Below are 14,038 nucleotides of genomic sequence, written 5' to 3' on the forward strand. Positions count from 1 at the left end.
TCAGAGAGCAGAGGAGACAAGCTCCTGCCTCACTACAGTGTTGTCTTGACAACCTCAGCAGCAAAATCCTGGTGATAGGCAAGCTTTAGGCTTTGTGGATCAATGTTTTTGTTCTAGGGTGGTCTGAGAACAGCAAAGTGATCCTTGAGGGTCGCGAGTGCTCCTGGTACAGCTGAGCCACTGTGTCTTCCTGTTGGATGTATACTGCACAGAGCACCAATGTGAGACACGGCTATTCAGGGACCAAAAAATCCAGGGAAACCTTCAAATATCCAGCACAGACACAAAACTCAACACTGTACCAAGCCTAACGTGAGTAACCATTACTCTAGTCTGGCTATCTTCTTGCCTTCTACACAGGACACTGAGGTGACTAACTGGAATTCTTGTGAGGGCACCCGATGCAAAAGGAGCCCAACATGTATGCATCAGTCTGTCACCCTGTCCCTGCTGAGATCTTGCAAGAAGCTTTTCCCCATGCTTCCACCCCATGTGTGTACCTTCGTGCAACGGTTGTAAGGAATCCAACAGCCAAGTTCCTGGTGGTCCCTGTCTGGGGCTGCTGATAGTTCTGAGGCCGAGCACAAGGCAGGGCTCATGTGCTCTGACCCAGACACTGTTGGTGTAATTACACTCTCTAACCCCAAACCCAAGTCTTAAAAATCATTCTTAATAGGCTATTTTTATTTTCTGGTGTGTGCATGTACCATGGCATGTGTGTGGAGGTCAGAGGACAACTTGTGGGCGTGTCTCCTTCCACCAGAGAGCTGCTACCTCAGACCTTCATGCTCAGCAGCTCTATTACCCAGTCAGCCATCTTGCTAGCAACAATCCAGTTCTTCAAAGGAATTATGAAGTTATAAAGAAAGAAGAGGTTGAAGGACACTGTGTGGACAGCCACTGTGGGCCAGCGCTACTCTGAGGTGCCAATCTACTTTTCCTTAAGGCCTGAAGCTACCCAGACAGGGGTTACCAATGATCCATGTACTGTGAAGAACGTGAGGCTAGGGATGGTGTGATGGCTGTTCTTGGATGTCAGCTTGACTACAGCTGAAATGAATTACAATCCAGAACTGGAGGGCACACCTGTGAGAGATTATTTGTGTTTGTTTCGAAGTGGGTGAATCTACTTCTAGTCTGGACCTTTTAGGCAGGAAGGCACACCTTTAATCTGGGCCATACCTTCTGCTGGAAGTCTAAATAATGACACAGAAGGAAGCTTTTGTTCTTTGCCGGATTGCCCTTGATCTGCTATCACATTGATTCCTGGCATTAGAGCCGAATGTTTTGGGACTTCAGCATATACTGAAGACATATACTGAAGCTGAGACATCCAGCTTTGTGGACTAAGGAGCTACTGGATCCTTAGGCTTCCCATTCACAGGCAGCCATTATTGGAGTAGCTAGACTGCAGCCTGTAAGGGCATGCCAATAAATCCCATCATACAGATCCTATATGAATGAATGAATGAATGAATATATATTCAGTCACTCCAATAAATCCCATCATACAGATCCTATATGAATGAATGAATGAATATATATTCAGTCACTCCAATAAATCCCATCATATAGATCCTATATGAATGAATGAATATAAGTTCTGCTGCTCTAGAGCCCTGACTAATACAGGTGGGCACGGCTGAGGAACGACAAGCTTTCAAGAGTCTGACTTCACAGCTTGTGAGATTTCTACACTTCAAGGCAGTGGGGAGACCATAGTTGATAACATAGGGAGATTCCCATATCACCTCTGCCTGGCCTCATCTCACTAAAGGCTTGCTCCTTCCTGAGGGCTCTGTTTACAGAAGAGCAGCTATACGTCAGAACAGACCAGAGTCAAAAGACCCAAGATCCAGCTAAGCAAACAATCCCCAGCTGGTGAAACCAGACCAACTACTAGAATCATTGAGGTTCTCAACACCTTACAAAATTCCATCAAAAAGCAGCTCAGCAGATTTCAGAATTAAAAAACAAAGAATCAAAAAGAGCAGAAACAAAAGTTGTGCTTGACACAGTTATCCAACACACCTTTACTCCTATTCCTTCCTATCTATTTTATTCCTGTTTATTTTAGTTTTGGAGACCGGTTACCCTGGAATTTCACCCTCCTGACTCAGCCTGTTCAGTGCTGAGATTACGTGTGTGCAAGGTTGATGGGTCACATTTAGGCTTTCCTCTCTATCCTGGAGGCTCATACACTGCCAGCCCAACAGAAAGGATAGGAACCTGCTTACTCTTACCTGTGAATATGACAGTGTTGAGACTAGACTTCCCCCAGAGCTCCATGAAGTGGACAACGTCCCCAAACCGGAGGGAAGGATGCCCAGTGAACACCACACACGGCTGTCTGAAGTCATTGCTGAAGTCTCCATGGATGCTGGGGTAGTGCTTCAGCTTATTGGTCTGAATGAGCTAGAACAGGTACAAAACCCAAGAGCTGTCAGCTGAAGAACCCAGCTGTGCTGCAGAAATGACTGAAAAATACAGTTGAGGATGACAGGCCCCAGACTAGGAAAGAGACATACAGAAGCCACACCTGCCTGAGGACTGCTGTTAACACTGAACAACCTGGCTAATGCCAAAGGTCTGCGGATGTAACTCCCCAAAGAGGATGCCAGTGAGCATCTGGAGACGCTAGCATCCGGCACCACCAGGGAAATGCCAATCAAAGCATCAGACCCTGCTCCTTATCCAGTGCAATGGCCAGAGGCTAGATCCACCATATCTGGCTGGTGAAAAAAGAGCGTGGTATAGAGGTGCCCACCCTCCTTGCTGGATGGGAAATGGCACAGCCACTGTGGGAGACTTTGTTATTGTTTGTTAAACAAATGTATATACACACTCACCAGAGGACTTAGTAATCATGCTCCTTTGGTGTTTAACTTAAAGGAGCTCAAAGCTTAAGGTCCACAAAATCCTGCCCACAGACATCTTCAGCAGTTTTACTCATAATTGCCAAAACTTGAAAACAACTAAAATGTCCTACAGTTGGTAAATAGATAAACGGGTACATCAAGACAATGGAATATTAATTCAGGGCTGAAGAAGTTATGAGAAGATGGTGATGAATGTATTACTAAGCAAAAGACGGAACTACGAAAAGGCTGTGAACTTCTTTACTTGAACTCTACGGCATTCTGGAAAAGACAACGTGTAGAGGCAGCGGCTGTGCACAAGTCCACTTGAGTCTGGACAGGCCTTTGAGTGCGGAGCAGGGCTATCACCCAGGGTTCTTGTGCATTTTTGGCAATACTCTCATGTAATATGGTCTACAGGAACAAAGGCACCAAGTGTGCTTGCAGCTGTGCCAGCCATTGCTGTTTCTGAAGTGGCGATCAGTTGAGAATTCTTTAACAAAAAAACGTAACCAAAATTGAGGAAGAACCTGTCCAATGACAGGAGAACTGTCCAAATTCACTGTAGTGTACTCGTGGTGTGGTATAGCTGGTCAGGCAGCAATAGCATAGTAATGATACCACGAGATCACACAGAAACGTGCATGCCATGCCACTCGGGGAGCAGATGGTGGAAGTCAAACAGGGCACACAGACACCCGTCGGGTCTGTGAGGAAGGGACTTCCCATCTTGCTAACTGCCATGGTATCTTCACTACTGGAACTTTCCACGTGGACCAGGGGATACTCAGTTGGTAAAGTGTTTGCTGTATAAGCACGAGGACCTGAGTTTGGATCCGGCATCCACATAAAAAGCTGGTGTGCCTACATGTGTCCAGTGCTGGGGAGGTGGAGTCAGGACGACTCCTGAGGCTTGAAAGCCAGGCAGCCTGGCTGACTAATAAGCTCCAGGTTCAGTAAGAGAACCTGTCTCAAAAAAATAAGGGGTGTGTGGGGGGCAATTAAGGTTGATAAGTGGTGCACACACATGGACACATAGACAAATAATTTAAAAATGAAAGAAATTTTACATATGTGATTGACAAGACTAGAAAGAACATTTTGATAATAGATCTGCTCCTTAAAATGTTGGGAATAGATATCAGAATGAAAGTCCTTCACACAGACTATAACAGAAATGGGCTGTGAACTGTCCAGACTTTATAATATGATGTTTTAATTAGAGGAAGCAAATGAATTGTGAGCTGGAGTACTTATTATCTTTTAAAAAATTTTTGTTTGTTTTTGAAACAGCATCTCATTGTGTATCCCTGGCTGGCCTGGAACTCAGAGACCTACCTATCTCTACCTCCCAAGTGCTGGGATTAAAGGCCTACACTATCAAACTCAGTCCCTATCAGTGGTGTGTGTGTGTGTGTGTGTGTGTGTGTGTGTGTGTGTCTTAAGACTTAGTCTTGTTGGTGCCCAGGCTGGCTTGGAACTCAGAACCTGTCTGCTTCTGTAGTGCTGGGTTTACAGATGTGCGTGTGCGTCATTGTACCTGGCTCCATGTAGGGATATTTTAGATATAAAGCTTGATATCCCGAGTCATCCCATCATCCACATTACTTCTGTGCCCTAGCTCACTGGCTTCATTGTCTTACCTCTGCATGCGGGAAAGGTGGTTCTGGGAGGTACACCTTGCTCTGTTTGTTGTGACAAAGCCTTTAAAGAGGAAGACATGGCAATGTGTTAGCAGTGCACTGGCATCTACTGCCACCTAGTGGCAGCAGTATAAACACCAAATACACAAGTTCTTTTAAAGCAGTGGTTCTGAACTTGCCGGTCAGGACCCTTTGGGAGGTGACCCTCTCACAGGGGTCACCTAAGACCATCGGAAAACACAGATGTTTACATTATGATTCATAATAGTAGCAAAATTAAAGTTATGAAGTAGCAAGGAAAAGAATTTTATGGTTGGGGGTCAGCACAATATGAGGAACTGTTTTAAGGGGTCACAGAATTAGGAAGGTTGAGAACCACTGATTTAAAAAGCTTCTTGGCACTGACTCAAGTGAAAAAAAGCCAGGCCTACGGCTCATTCAGGACACTGTCTCTTGCAAGCACTGTTTTTCTAAAGAAACAGACTACTTGTTTGGAAACATCTTCGATTCATAAAAAAGTTGAGAGTACAATTTAACAATTTACACACTTGTGATGCATTCTCTGTACCCAGCTCCTATGTGCCCTGGAACTCTCAAGGGCTCGTGTGACAGGTCTACACTGCGATGCCCAGGTGAGCACATTAAGACACTCGGGTTTTGGAGCTATCATTATTAGAACTGTTTTGATGTTTGCTTTATGCATGGTGGACAAGAACTCTGCCACTGCACGATGGCCCAGACTAGATTTGGATTCAGCTGTTTTCCACTCAGGGTCCTTTACCTGATCCAGGATCCAGTCTAAGACACCACGTTACGTTAGCAGTGTTTGGGGAGAAGAGTTGCCTTTTCTGAGACATGGCTTGCTGCTGATACACATGCCCTATCCACTACAGCAGCATTGCTCATCCCAGTTGTAAGGGAACTGAGACAGGAGGATTTGAGTTTAAGGCCAGAGTGGGTTACATAGTAAGACTTTGGCTTTGGCTCAAACAAAAAATTACAGAGGAGCCTGGACAACTGCAATGTGACAAACAAAACAAAAAAAAACCCCTTAAAACTGATCAATTGACCAGAAGTGACCAGGCTGGTCAACACACACGCATGCACACATGCATGCACAGGCACCATTCCATATGTTCTAGGAACTCTCTTTTAAGAACCCTGTGAAAATACTGTAAAACAAGGAGTTCAGGGGTAAGGTTTTATACTGTCTCCACAATGTACTGAGGTTTCCTTATCCAGTTTCTTTAACCTTCTTTTACAAATATCGCTCCTTGTGGGAAGACAAAAACATGGAAAATGCTTTTAGGAAACCACCTCATACCTCTAAATGGACACTAGCTCTGCCCTCATTTCAGACTCAGGAGAGAGAAATCTGAGAGCTTAGTTCAGAAGTCACAGTCTGATTAGGGACTGGGAAGCAGCAGGAAAGCACTTGCGGCCATTTCTGCTGAGACACGCCCTCCCCTCATCAGTTGGAGGATCTTCACGTAAGCACAACAGCAGATAGACTTCCACACCCTGCTGAGGCTAAAGGGTTTGCTTCTTCTGGGGGCTGCAGCAGCCGGAGCTCAAAGGATAACCCATGTTTACCGGGTTGTCAGGGAAAGGAACAACAGCCGCTTTCAGAATCAGGTCTGTGAGTCTATAATACCCCTGCTGCTGCCCCCCACCCCATGCAGGAGGCCTGCACTCTGGAAGGCACTGTGGCTCTGGAAGAGTCTCTGGGACTTTCCCTTCCACTCTCTCCTCTAAAAAGAAAACAAACCCGATAACCAAGCAAACCAATGGACTCAGTCTGGAGCTGGGGCTTTTGCAGGCTACTGCAGAAGCCTGAGATCAGGAACCACGGAGTGGCTTCTAGCAGACCCAAGTAAGCAGTTGGGCCTGGGGTTGTCCCCTAGAGCACCTTTCCAATCAAGAAAGAGGGGAGGCAGCAAGCCCAAGTGGATGGATGGCGGCCCTGGCTTGGGATGACCAGGCCTAACTTGGTCCCACCACAATGCCTTGCTGAGTTATTCCAGTCTAGAGCTCCAGAGCTAGCACTTGTCCATGTAAACAACTGAGTTCCTATTAGAGAAGTGCTTTGCAGGCAGGCTGCACAGAGGGGGCTGGCAAAGCCAAACAGGCAGTTGAGAGCAAGTGGGGACTGTGACCCTGCCTAGGAAAAGGCCCTGGAGCAGTGGTTGTGGGGACTGTGATCCTGCCTGGGAAAAGGCCCTGGAGCAGTGGTTGTGGGGACTGTGACCCTGCCTGGGAAAAGGCCCTGGAGCAGTGGTTGTGGGGACTGTGACCCTGCCTGGGAAAAGGCCCTGGAGCAGTGGTTGTGGGGACTGTGATCCTGCCTGGGAAAAGGCTCTGGAGCAGTGGTTGTTGGGCTCCAGGCCACACCGGAATGGTGACATTTTCAAAATCCCAGTACCTTGCGGCTTTCAGATGGTTACCTAGAGGACTCCCACAGTAGCTCAGGATGAGAATGGCAGTTGGGCAGGAGGGAGGGCAGTGATCTAATGCTGGGAGAGCTTACAGAAACTTTTACTCTGTGCTCTCTTTTTGGTAACCCATGATTCATAAATCACAGGAAAGAACCTGTGTCCTAACTTTACTCCTCTTTACACCATTCCTTCTCCCTCTTTTCCTAACGTCCCGCATCACCCCTAGAGGAGCTAGCATTCCATCCCTCACCAGCTGCTTGCTGAACATTACTCCTCTCCCTAGGCAAGCGCACTCCCTCTGTGGCTTCTGCCACCCTCACACCAAGGACATCCCAAACTGTAATGCCTGCCCTGGCTCCCAGATCTCTAGACTGGTAGTGTTTCACATACTCAGACACACTACTTTCTTTTGAAAACGGTTTTATGTTGCTGAGGCTTGTTTCAAACTCACTCCACAGCTGAGGCTAGCTTTGAACTCTGGATTTTCCTTCCTCCAGGCTCCTAACTGCTGAGATTACAAGCATGTGCCACTACCCACTGGCTCCATTATTAGTTCTTGCACTTTCCCTCTTTTGAAGATTTACTCATTTTTATTTCATGTGTCTGGGTGTTTTGCTTGCATGTATGTTTGTGCTTCGCATGTGTGCAGTACCCGCATAGGCTGAAGAGGGCCTAGGATCTACCCTTGGGAATGGAGTTTCAGATACTCGGGAGCTGCCATGTGGTCCTGGGACTTGAACCCAGGTCTTCTGGAAGAGCATCCAGTGCTCTCAACCACCAAAACAGTTCTTCAGCGCCCCTGACATTTCAGTTTTGATAAATATGTTTGCTCACAAGTGACATTAACATCAGGGAAAATTGGGTGAAAGGTGTACGGGAACTCTATTATCATTATGCTTTCCCGTAAATCTAAAATTATTCTAACGTACAAAGTTATTAAACAGAAAAAAATTCAAGATAAAATTCAAAAAGTATCAAAATGAGAAAAATGGCTAGAGAATGTTATCAAAAAGTTAATATCTTTAATATATATATAGAGTTCAAATACATAAGAGATATAAAACCTCTAAGAAGTAAATGGACAAGAAAAAGGAATAATTTACATAAAAATTTTTCTGGCATGTAGCTTAGTGTCAGATAATGAACATTAAAAAATATTTCTACCCTTTATTCCAGTAATTCCACTTTTTGAAACTTACCTAAGGCAAATGCTATCATCATACATATATAGAATAGTATCAATTTATGATTTATTCCTAAAAGGAAAAGCCCTGCCAGCCAATAACAAGATAATAAGCTAAATTATACAGATTCGAGTGATGTAAAAAGGAGACATATTGCAGTCATGTGTTCTCATTTTTCTGAGACAAGGTCTGGCTTATAACTGAGTCTGGCCTTGAACCTGTGATCCTCTTGCTTCAGCCTCCAGAGTGCTGGGAATGGTTTAATATAATTAAATGTTTTCTGCTACACAAGCACTGCACTACTGAGCTACAACCTCCTTAGGAAAACAAAACCAGCATTATACAGTCACACTTGGCAAGGTGTTGTCTCAAAACTATCCAACAGATTTCCAGGTCAGAAGTTAACAGGGGAGTTTAGTCTGACAGTGGGGTTGTAGGCTCAGGGTCTTTATTGTTTTCTCTAATTTTTTTTTTTTTCTAGAGTAAACAGATTACCCACTGTGCTAAGAAAACCACAGGAACCCTCTGGCACTCATCCCTCTGTTCTGGGTGACAGCCACACTTGCAGCCACAGACTTAGAGAGGTGGCTGCACTGTCTATTGGGTTTACAGGGCTGGACCCAGGAGTGTGTTCCAATATTTTTATGGAGGATCTGGATGAAAACAAAGTTCTAGCATCCTGATTCAATCTACAAATAATGCTTCGGGCAGCCTATGTGGGGAAGATGCCTGTGTGTAAAGGACTAACAACAAGGAATCGTCTTACTCACCAAGATGAGCAGTCTCAATTCAGGAAGAAGCCCACAATTCAGTGGGAAGGAAAATCCCCATACCAAAGCCAGGGGTGGGGCAAGGGGCATAACACTGGGATGTTATGACAGAGGAATGTAAAAATTCTGTTCTTAGCCAGCAGTGGTGGCGCATGCTTTAATCCCAGCACTTGGGAAGCAGAGGCAGGCAGATCTCTGTGAGTTTGAGGCCAGCCTGGTCTACAGAGAGAGATCCAGGGCTATACAGAGAAACCCCGTCTTGAAAAACCCAAACCCAAACCCAAACCAAACTAAACCAGAAAGTAATTCCGTTTTCAGTGAGTAACTTATATCCATTAGGCCGCCATCTTACTAAACATGATTGGACAACTCTAGTGTGTGTCTCATGGCTCCGGAATGTTTAGAAATAGTAAGTACATTGTAACAGTTAACATTTACTTCCATCTCCCTCTTTTATGCCAAGGAGTTAAGACTCAAACTCACCGTACATGATCAGGGTTCAGTAACCTCATGATGGCTATGTATCTGGCCTAGGATTTGATCAAATTCCCTATATAATAAAACATGACTTTGATAAACAGGCTATGGAAATAAAAATCTAGCTTTTCTTATCAGATATAGAAATCACAATTATTTTCATTCTTACTGACTGAATACACTGAAGTAGAACTCAGAGACAGGACACTGACATACCACTCAGCAAAAATCTGGGAAAACTCCAGTGAACTATTGGCCACTGGGGAGATGAAGTAGAAAGGGATGTTGGAGAGGCCAGCGGAGTCGATGTACTGATACAAGCACTCCAGGAGGTCATAGATCACACCCGATGGGTAGCAGGGAACCAACACGTTTCCTCCATTCCGCACTGTCAGAGCTAGAAAAGTTGGGGAAAGAGAGGATGGTAACAAAAGGACAGTGTTAGAAAGGGCTAATGCGCCGGGCGGTGGTGGCGCATGCCTTTAATCCCAGCACTCGGGAGGCAGAGCCAGGCGGATCTCTGTGAGTTCGAGGCCAGCCTGGTCTCCAAAGCGAGTTCCAGGAAAGGCGCAAAGCTACACAGAGAAACCCTGTCTCGAAAAACCAAAAAAAAAAAAAAAAGAAAGGGCTAATGCAACTGCATTTCTTCTGTTTTCTTTTTTTGTTTTTTTTTCCGAGACAGGGTTCCTCTGTGTAGTTTTGGTGCCTGTCCTGGATCTCACTCTGTAGACCAGCCTGGCCTCACACTCACAGAGATCCACCTTGCTCTGCCTCCCGAGTGCTGGGATTAAAGGTGTGTGCCACCACTACCCAGCTTCTTCTGTTTTCTTTTTTTTTTTTTTTTTGACCTGAGGATCAAACCCAGGGCCTTGCGCTTGCTAGGCAAGCGCTCTATCACTGAGCTAAATCCCCAACCCTCTTCTGTTTTCTTATGTCTGATTTTGTTTATTTTTGAGACAGGGTCTTGTTATGCAACTTTTGTCAGATCAAAAGGAAACTCCAGGGCGCTGGAGAGATGGCTCAGAGGTTAAGAACACCGACTGCTCCTCCAGAGGTCCTGAGTTCAATTCCCAGCACCCACATGGTGGCTCACAACCATCTGTAATGAGATCTGGCACCCTCTGTATACATAATAAATAAATAAATCTTTAAAAAAAAAAAAAGGAAACTCCAATTCCCCAAACTCCAGAAGGCAGTCCAAATCTCTAGAAATGAGCTCAACCTGGACTGTAGGAGGATTTCTGACAGTTAGATAAAAGACAGCAGTTCCCATCAATCAAAAGGAGTCATTCTCACGGCTACCTGTGAACCCAGGCTCCTTGAGTATCACTAGTACCTATTATACATTTCAAAGTCCATGCTAGTAGCATCCCAGCCCTTCTTACCTCCCACCTACTCTAAACTACCTCCAATCACAGGCTTCCTTTCCCTCCACACAGCTACTCATTCTCCTTATGACCCTGCTATTCTCGCTATGTTTTCTCTCTTTCTCAACCTTCCTGCCACAGCCTGTTCTTATGACACATATGTTTACAGTCGTCTATTTCTTCTGCAATGCAGGGCTGAAGGCTGATGTTCTCATCACCGTCTCTGGGAAGACAATGTGGGTTTCAGTGACTCCAGGGAACCTCCTGAACTCAGGCAGCTCCTTCTCTTTAAATCCCATTTAAAGTTTGCAGGATGTCTCTGCTCAGTCTCGTGCCATGGCTAAGTGACCCAGAAGGAAACAAACTGTTTTACCATCTAAGTTCTTTTCATTGCACTTTCTCTTACTAGCATTTGTCTGTAAGAAACTATCTCTGAAACACTTAAAACCAGTTATGGAATGCAGAATTAATCATAACTTATGGGCTATAATGTGTTAAAAGTATGAATGGCTGAAAACCTGTAAAGTCCAGTCTACTTTTGTTTTGTTTATGAAACTACAGAAGCACGTGGATTTGGGAGTAGGATCTGAAGTCTGGTGCCATTGAGTCCTGCCCACTCCTGCTGTGATGGACAGGTCTCCTGGAGGCTGTGAATTGCTGTTATTAGAGCATGGGATGAAGGAAACACTTCAGATAGGCTGGTTCTAGTCTGCTTCTGCACAGAGACCCAAGTAAGGGTCACAAGTTTGCCACTCCAACCTGGCTGGGCCTCAGTTTCCTCACTAATTATGTGAGAGGAATGCATGAGACCAGTGCTTTTCAAGCTTTAGTCTGTATAAAAATTGCCTAGTGACCATGCTGAATACACAGTGTTTCTCCAAGGCCCTTCTCTCCCTAGCCTAGTGGCTCTGTGGCAGGATCTTCAAGTTTGCATTTTTATTAGATGACCTCGATGACCTTGAGGAGAGTAGTTAGTGGACCCCTCTGACACAGTGCATCAGATACTAGATTTCCCCTGAATCCCAAGTTCCTTGAGTCAGAGGTTCTAGTTTATTAACAAATACACAAAACTTAGAAGCTCTCTAAGACCAGTTCAACAATTTCCACAGCAAGAATAAATTTCCTTTGGCTTTACACAGCAAAGAATAAAAACAGAGTATGATTAGGAGCAAGGCTCAGGAGATTTCAAAGGACAGTGCCCTCCATGCAGATGACTGCTTCTTCTTGGAGCCAGAACAATACCACTTAAAGTTGCCAGAAGGTGAAGGTCAGCCCCTCAACTTCTCTTGGGTAGCTAGCTCAGACTTAATGTTCTGTGCCTCTTGCCCCACCAAGTTTATATGTGGCATCCAGATGGCCACTATGATGATGTTCAGTAGGGACTTGAGGAGGGAGGTTATTACATTTAGATGAGCTCATGGAGGCAGAGACCCCATGATGAGAATAGTGCCGCTGTAAGAAGAGGAACGGAGATGAGCTTCCTTTGCTCCATGTGAGGATGCAGGAAAAGGTGGCCACCTGGGTCTCAAAGTTCCCAGTCTCAGGACTGTGAGACAGATGCTCACTGCCTAAGCCACCCAACTGTTAGGTCCAAAGGAAACTCCAATCCCCACACTCCAAATATCCAGAAATGAGCTTGACCTGGACTATAGGAGGATTTCTGGTGGTTGTGAAACTGGTTCCCATCTACCAAATGGAGTCATTTCTTTTACTTCTGGCAAAAGGGACATATGGCTACTGTGGTGCCTATTAGCATATCAAAGCTCCTGCTGGCCTCCAGGCTCCCTCAGTATCACAAGTACCTGTTACACATTTCAAAGTCCATGCTAGCATCCAGGCCCTTCTCCCCTCCTCTTCTACCTTAAACTCCCTCCAGCTCACAGCTCCCCACTCTCCTGCTCTGCTCCTGCTTCTCTCGAATGTTCTCTCTGTTCTCTGTCCTCTGCTAGTCTCCGCTCTAACAGATAGAACTGGCCATGACCAGTTGGCTGGCCATGTTCAGTCTATTTCTTTCTCTCTCCACTTTGGACTCTTCCAGATGCCTCTGGCTGTTCTTTCTCTCATACCTACAATAAAAACCGTCCCCTTAGCCATACCATGGGGTGGTCATGTCGTCAGTTTATACACCAACGATGATCCTTTGTCATAGCAGCCTACATGTACGAAGACAGGGGCCAGCCTACTTCCCTAAAATAAGGATGGGGTTGCAAGATTTCACTGAAAATTTCACCTAAAGGGAAATAAGTGTTTTCCAGGCAAAAAACATCCCTGCAGGCTCTCAATTTAGTCTTTTCCCAAAAGAAGAAAAAAGAAAAGCAACCAAATATTAGTGAGAACAATTCCATGTACCCTTCTTCACTGCTGTGAATTTCAAGTGTGAGTCACTTCTGTGCTAGTATTTGAAAGCAGAGTGAAGGGGTGTGACTCTTGTGCTGTTTCCTGTAGGCACACTTCTCCTGCCATACCCAGCATGGTAAGGGGTTAGCCAACATGCTCCGTGAGTGAGAGAATGCCGACTACCTTTCTAGAAATTGCTAACCATTCTGATGTATGACTGGACAACTCTTAGCACACTAGAGATTTACATTCCTTAAGAATGGCTCCTTTGGGGGCTGAAGAGATGGCTCAGCGGTTAAGAGCACTGGTGGTTCTTCCAGAGGACCTGGGTTCAATTCCCAGCACCCACATGGCAGCTCACAACTGTCTGTAACTCCAGTTCCAGGGGATCTGACACCTTTACACCAATGCACATAAAATAAATTTAAATAAATTAAAAAGAGAATGGCTCCTTTGGACAACAGTACATTTTGAGGAGGAACCTAAGGGGTGGAAGTCAGTGTAGGCAGGGAAGCTTCACAGAGACACTAGTGAGCAGGACTGGAAGGAAGGGGCAAGGCCTCAAATGAGAACTAAACTTAGGATGCAGAACCCAAGTTCAGCCTTGAGAAGTCCCTTACCCAGGTTGCTGCAGAACTCGCCCACCATGCCGTCGGGGTTGGCAGTGGGGATCTGCGTGAGTCCTGTGAGAACCAGAACATCACTGTTTTTGAGAGAAGCTTGGTCCATGGGCTGAAAGACAAAAGAAAGCTCTAATTAACAACTTACAAAGGACTGTTGTCTATAAGCAGTGAAGGGACAAGAGCAAATGCTTCTCTTGCTGGGTCTAGTACAGCAGCAAGTTCGCCCACAGCGGTGGCTTAGCAACTCTGGAGTGAGCAACAGTTCTCTGTCATGACTGGCTGGCCTCACATCATATCCAACTTCATAGAACTCGACTATTAAGATCACTGTTTCCCTGTCAATC

The 14,038-nt window shown here is 45.4% G+C and overlaps 1 protein-coding gene across 1 annotated transcript in view; it reads right to left on the minus strand.

The window, feature by feature from the left end:
- The window catches only part of Ints9 (integrator complex subunit 9), a 90,721-nt gene that overhangs the window by 7,704 nt on the left and 68,979 nt on the right, over positions 1–14,038 (minus strand). The window contains exons 9-12 of the mRNA XM_052732940.1: positions 13,692–13,803; positions 9,584–9,764; positions 4,502–4,562; positions 2,244–2,415 (exon numbers count right to left, since the gene is read on the minus strand). Coding sequence (XP_052588900.1) covers positions 2,244–2,415; positions 4,502–4,562; positions 9,584–9,764; positions 13,692–13,803 — 526 coding nt within the window. The remainder of the gene's footprint in view (positions 1–2,243; positions 2,416–4,501; positions 4,563–9,583; positions 9,765–13,691; positions 13,804–14,038) is intronic.

The sequence above is a fragment of the Peromyscus californicus genome, unplaced genomic scaffold (genome assembly GCF_007827085.1).
Source record: "Peromyscus californicus insignis strain IS unplaced genomic scaffold, ASM782708v3 Scaffold_12__1_contigs__length_115047231, whole genome shotgun sequence".
Lineage (NCBI taxonomy): Eukaryota > Metazoa > Chordata > Mammalia > Rodentia > Cricetidae > Peromyscus > Peromyscus californicus.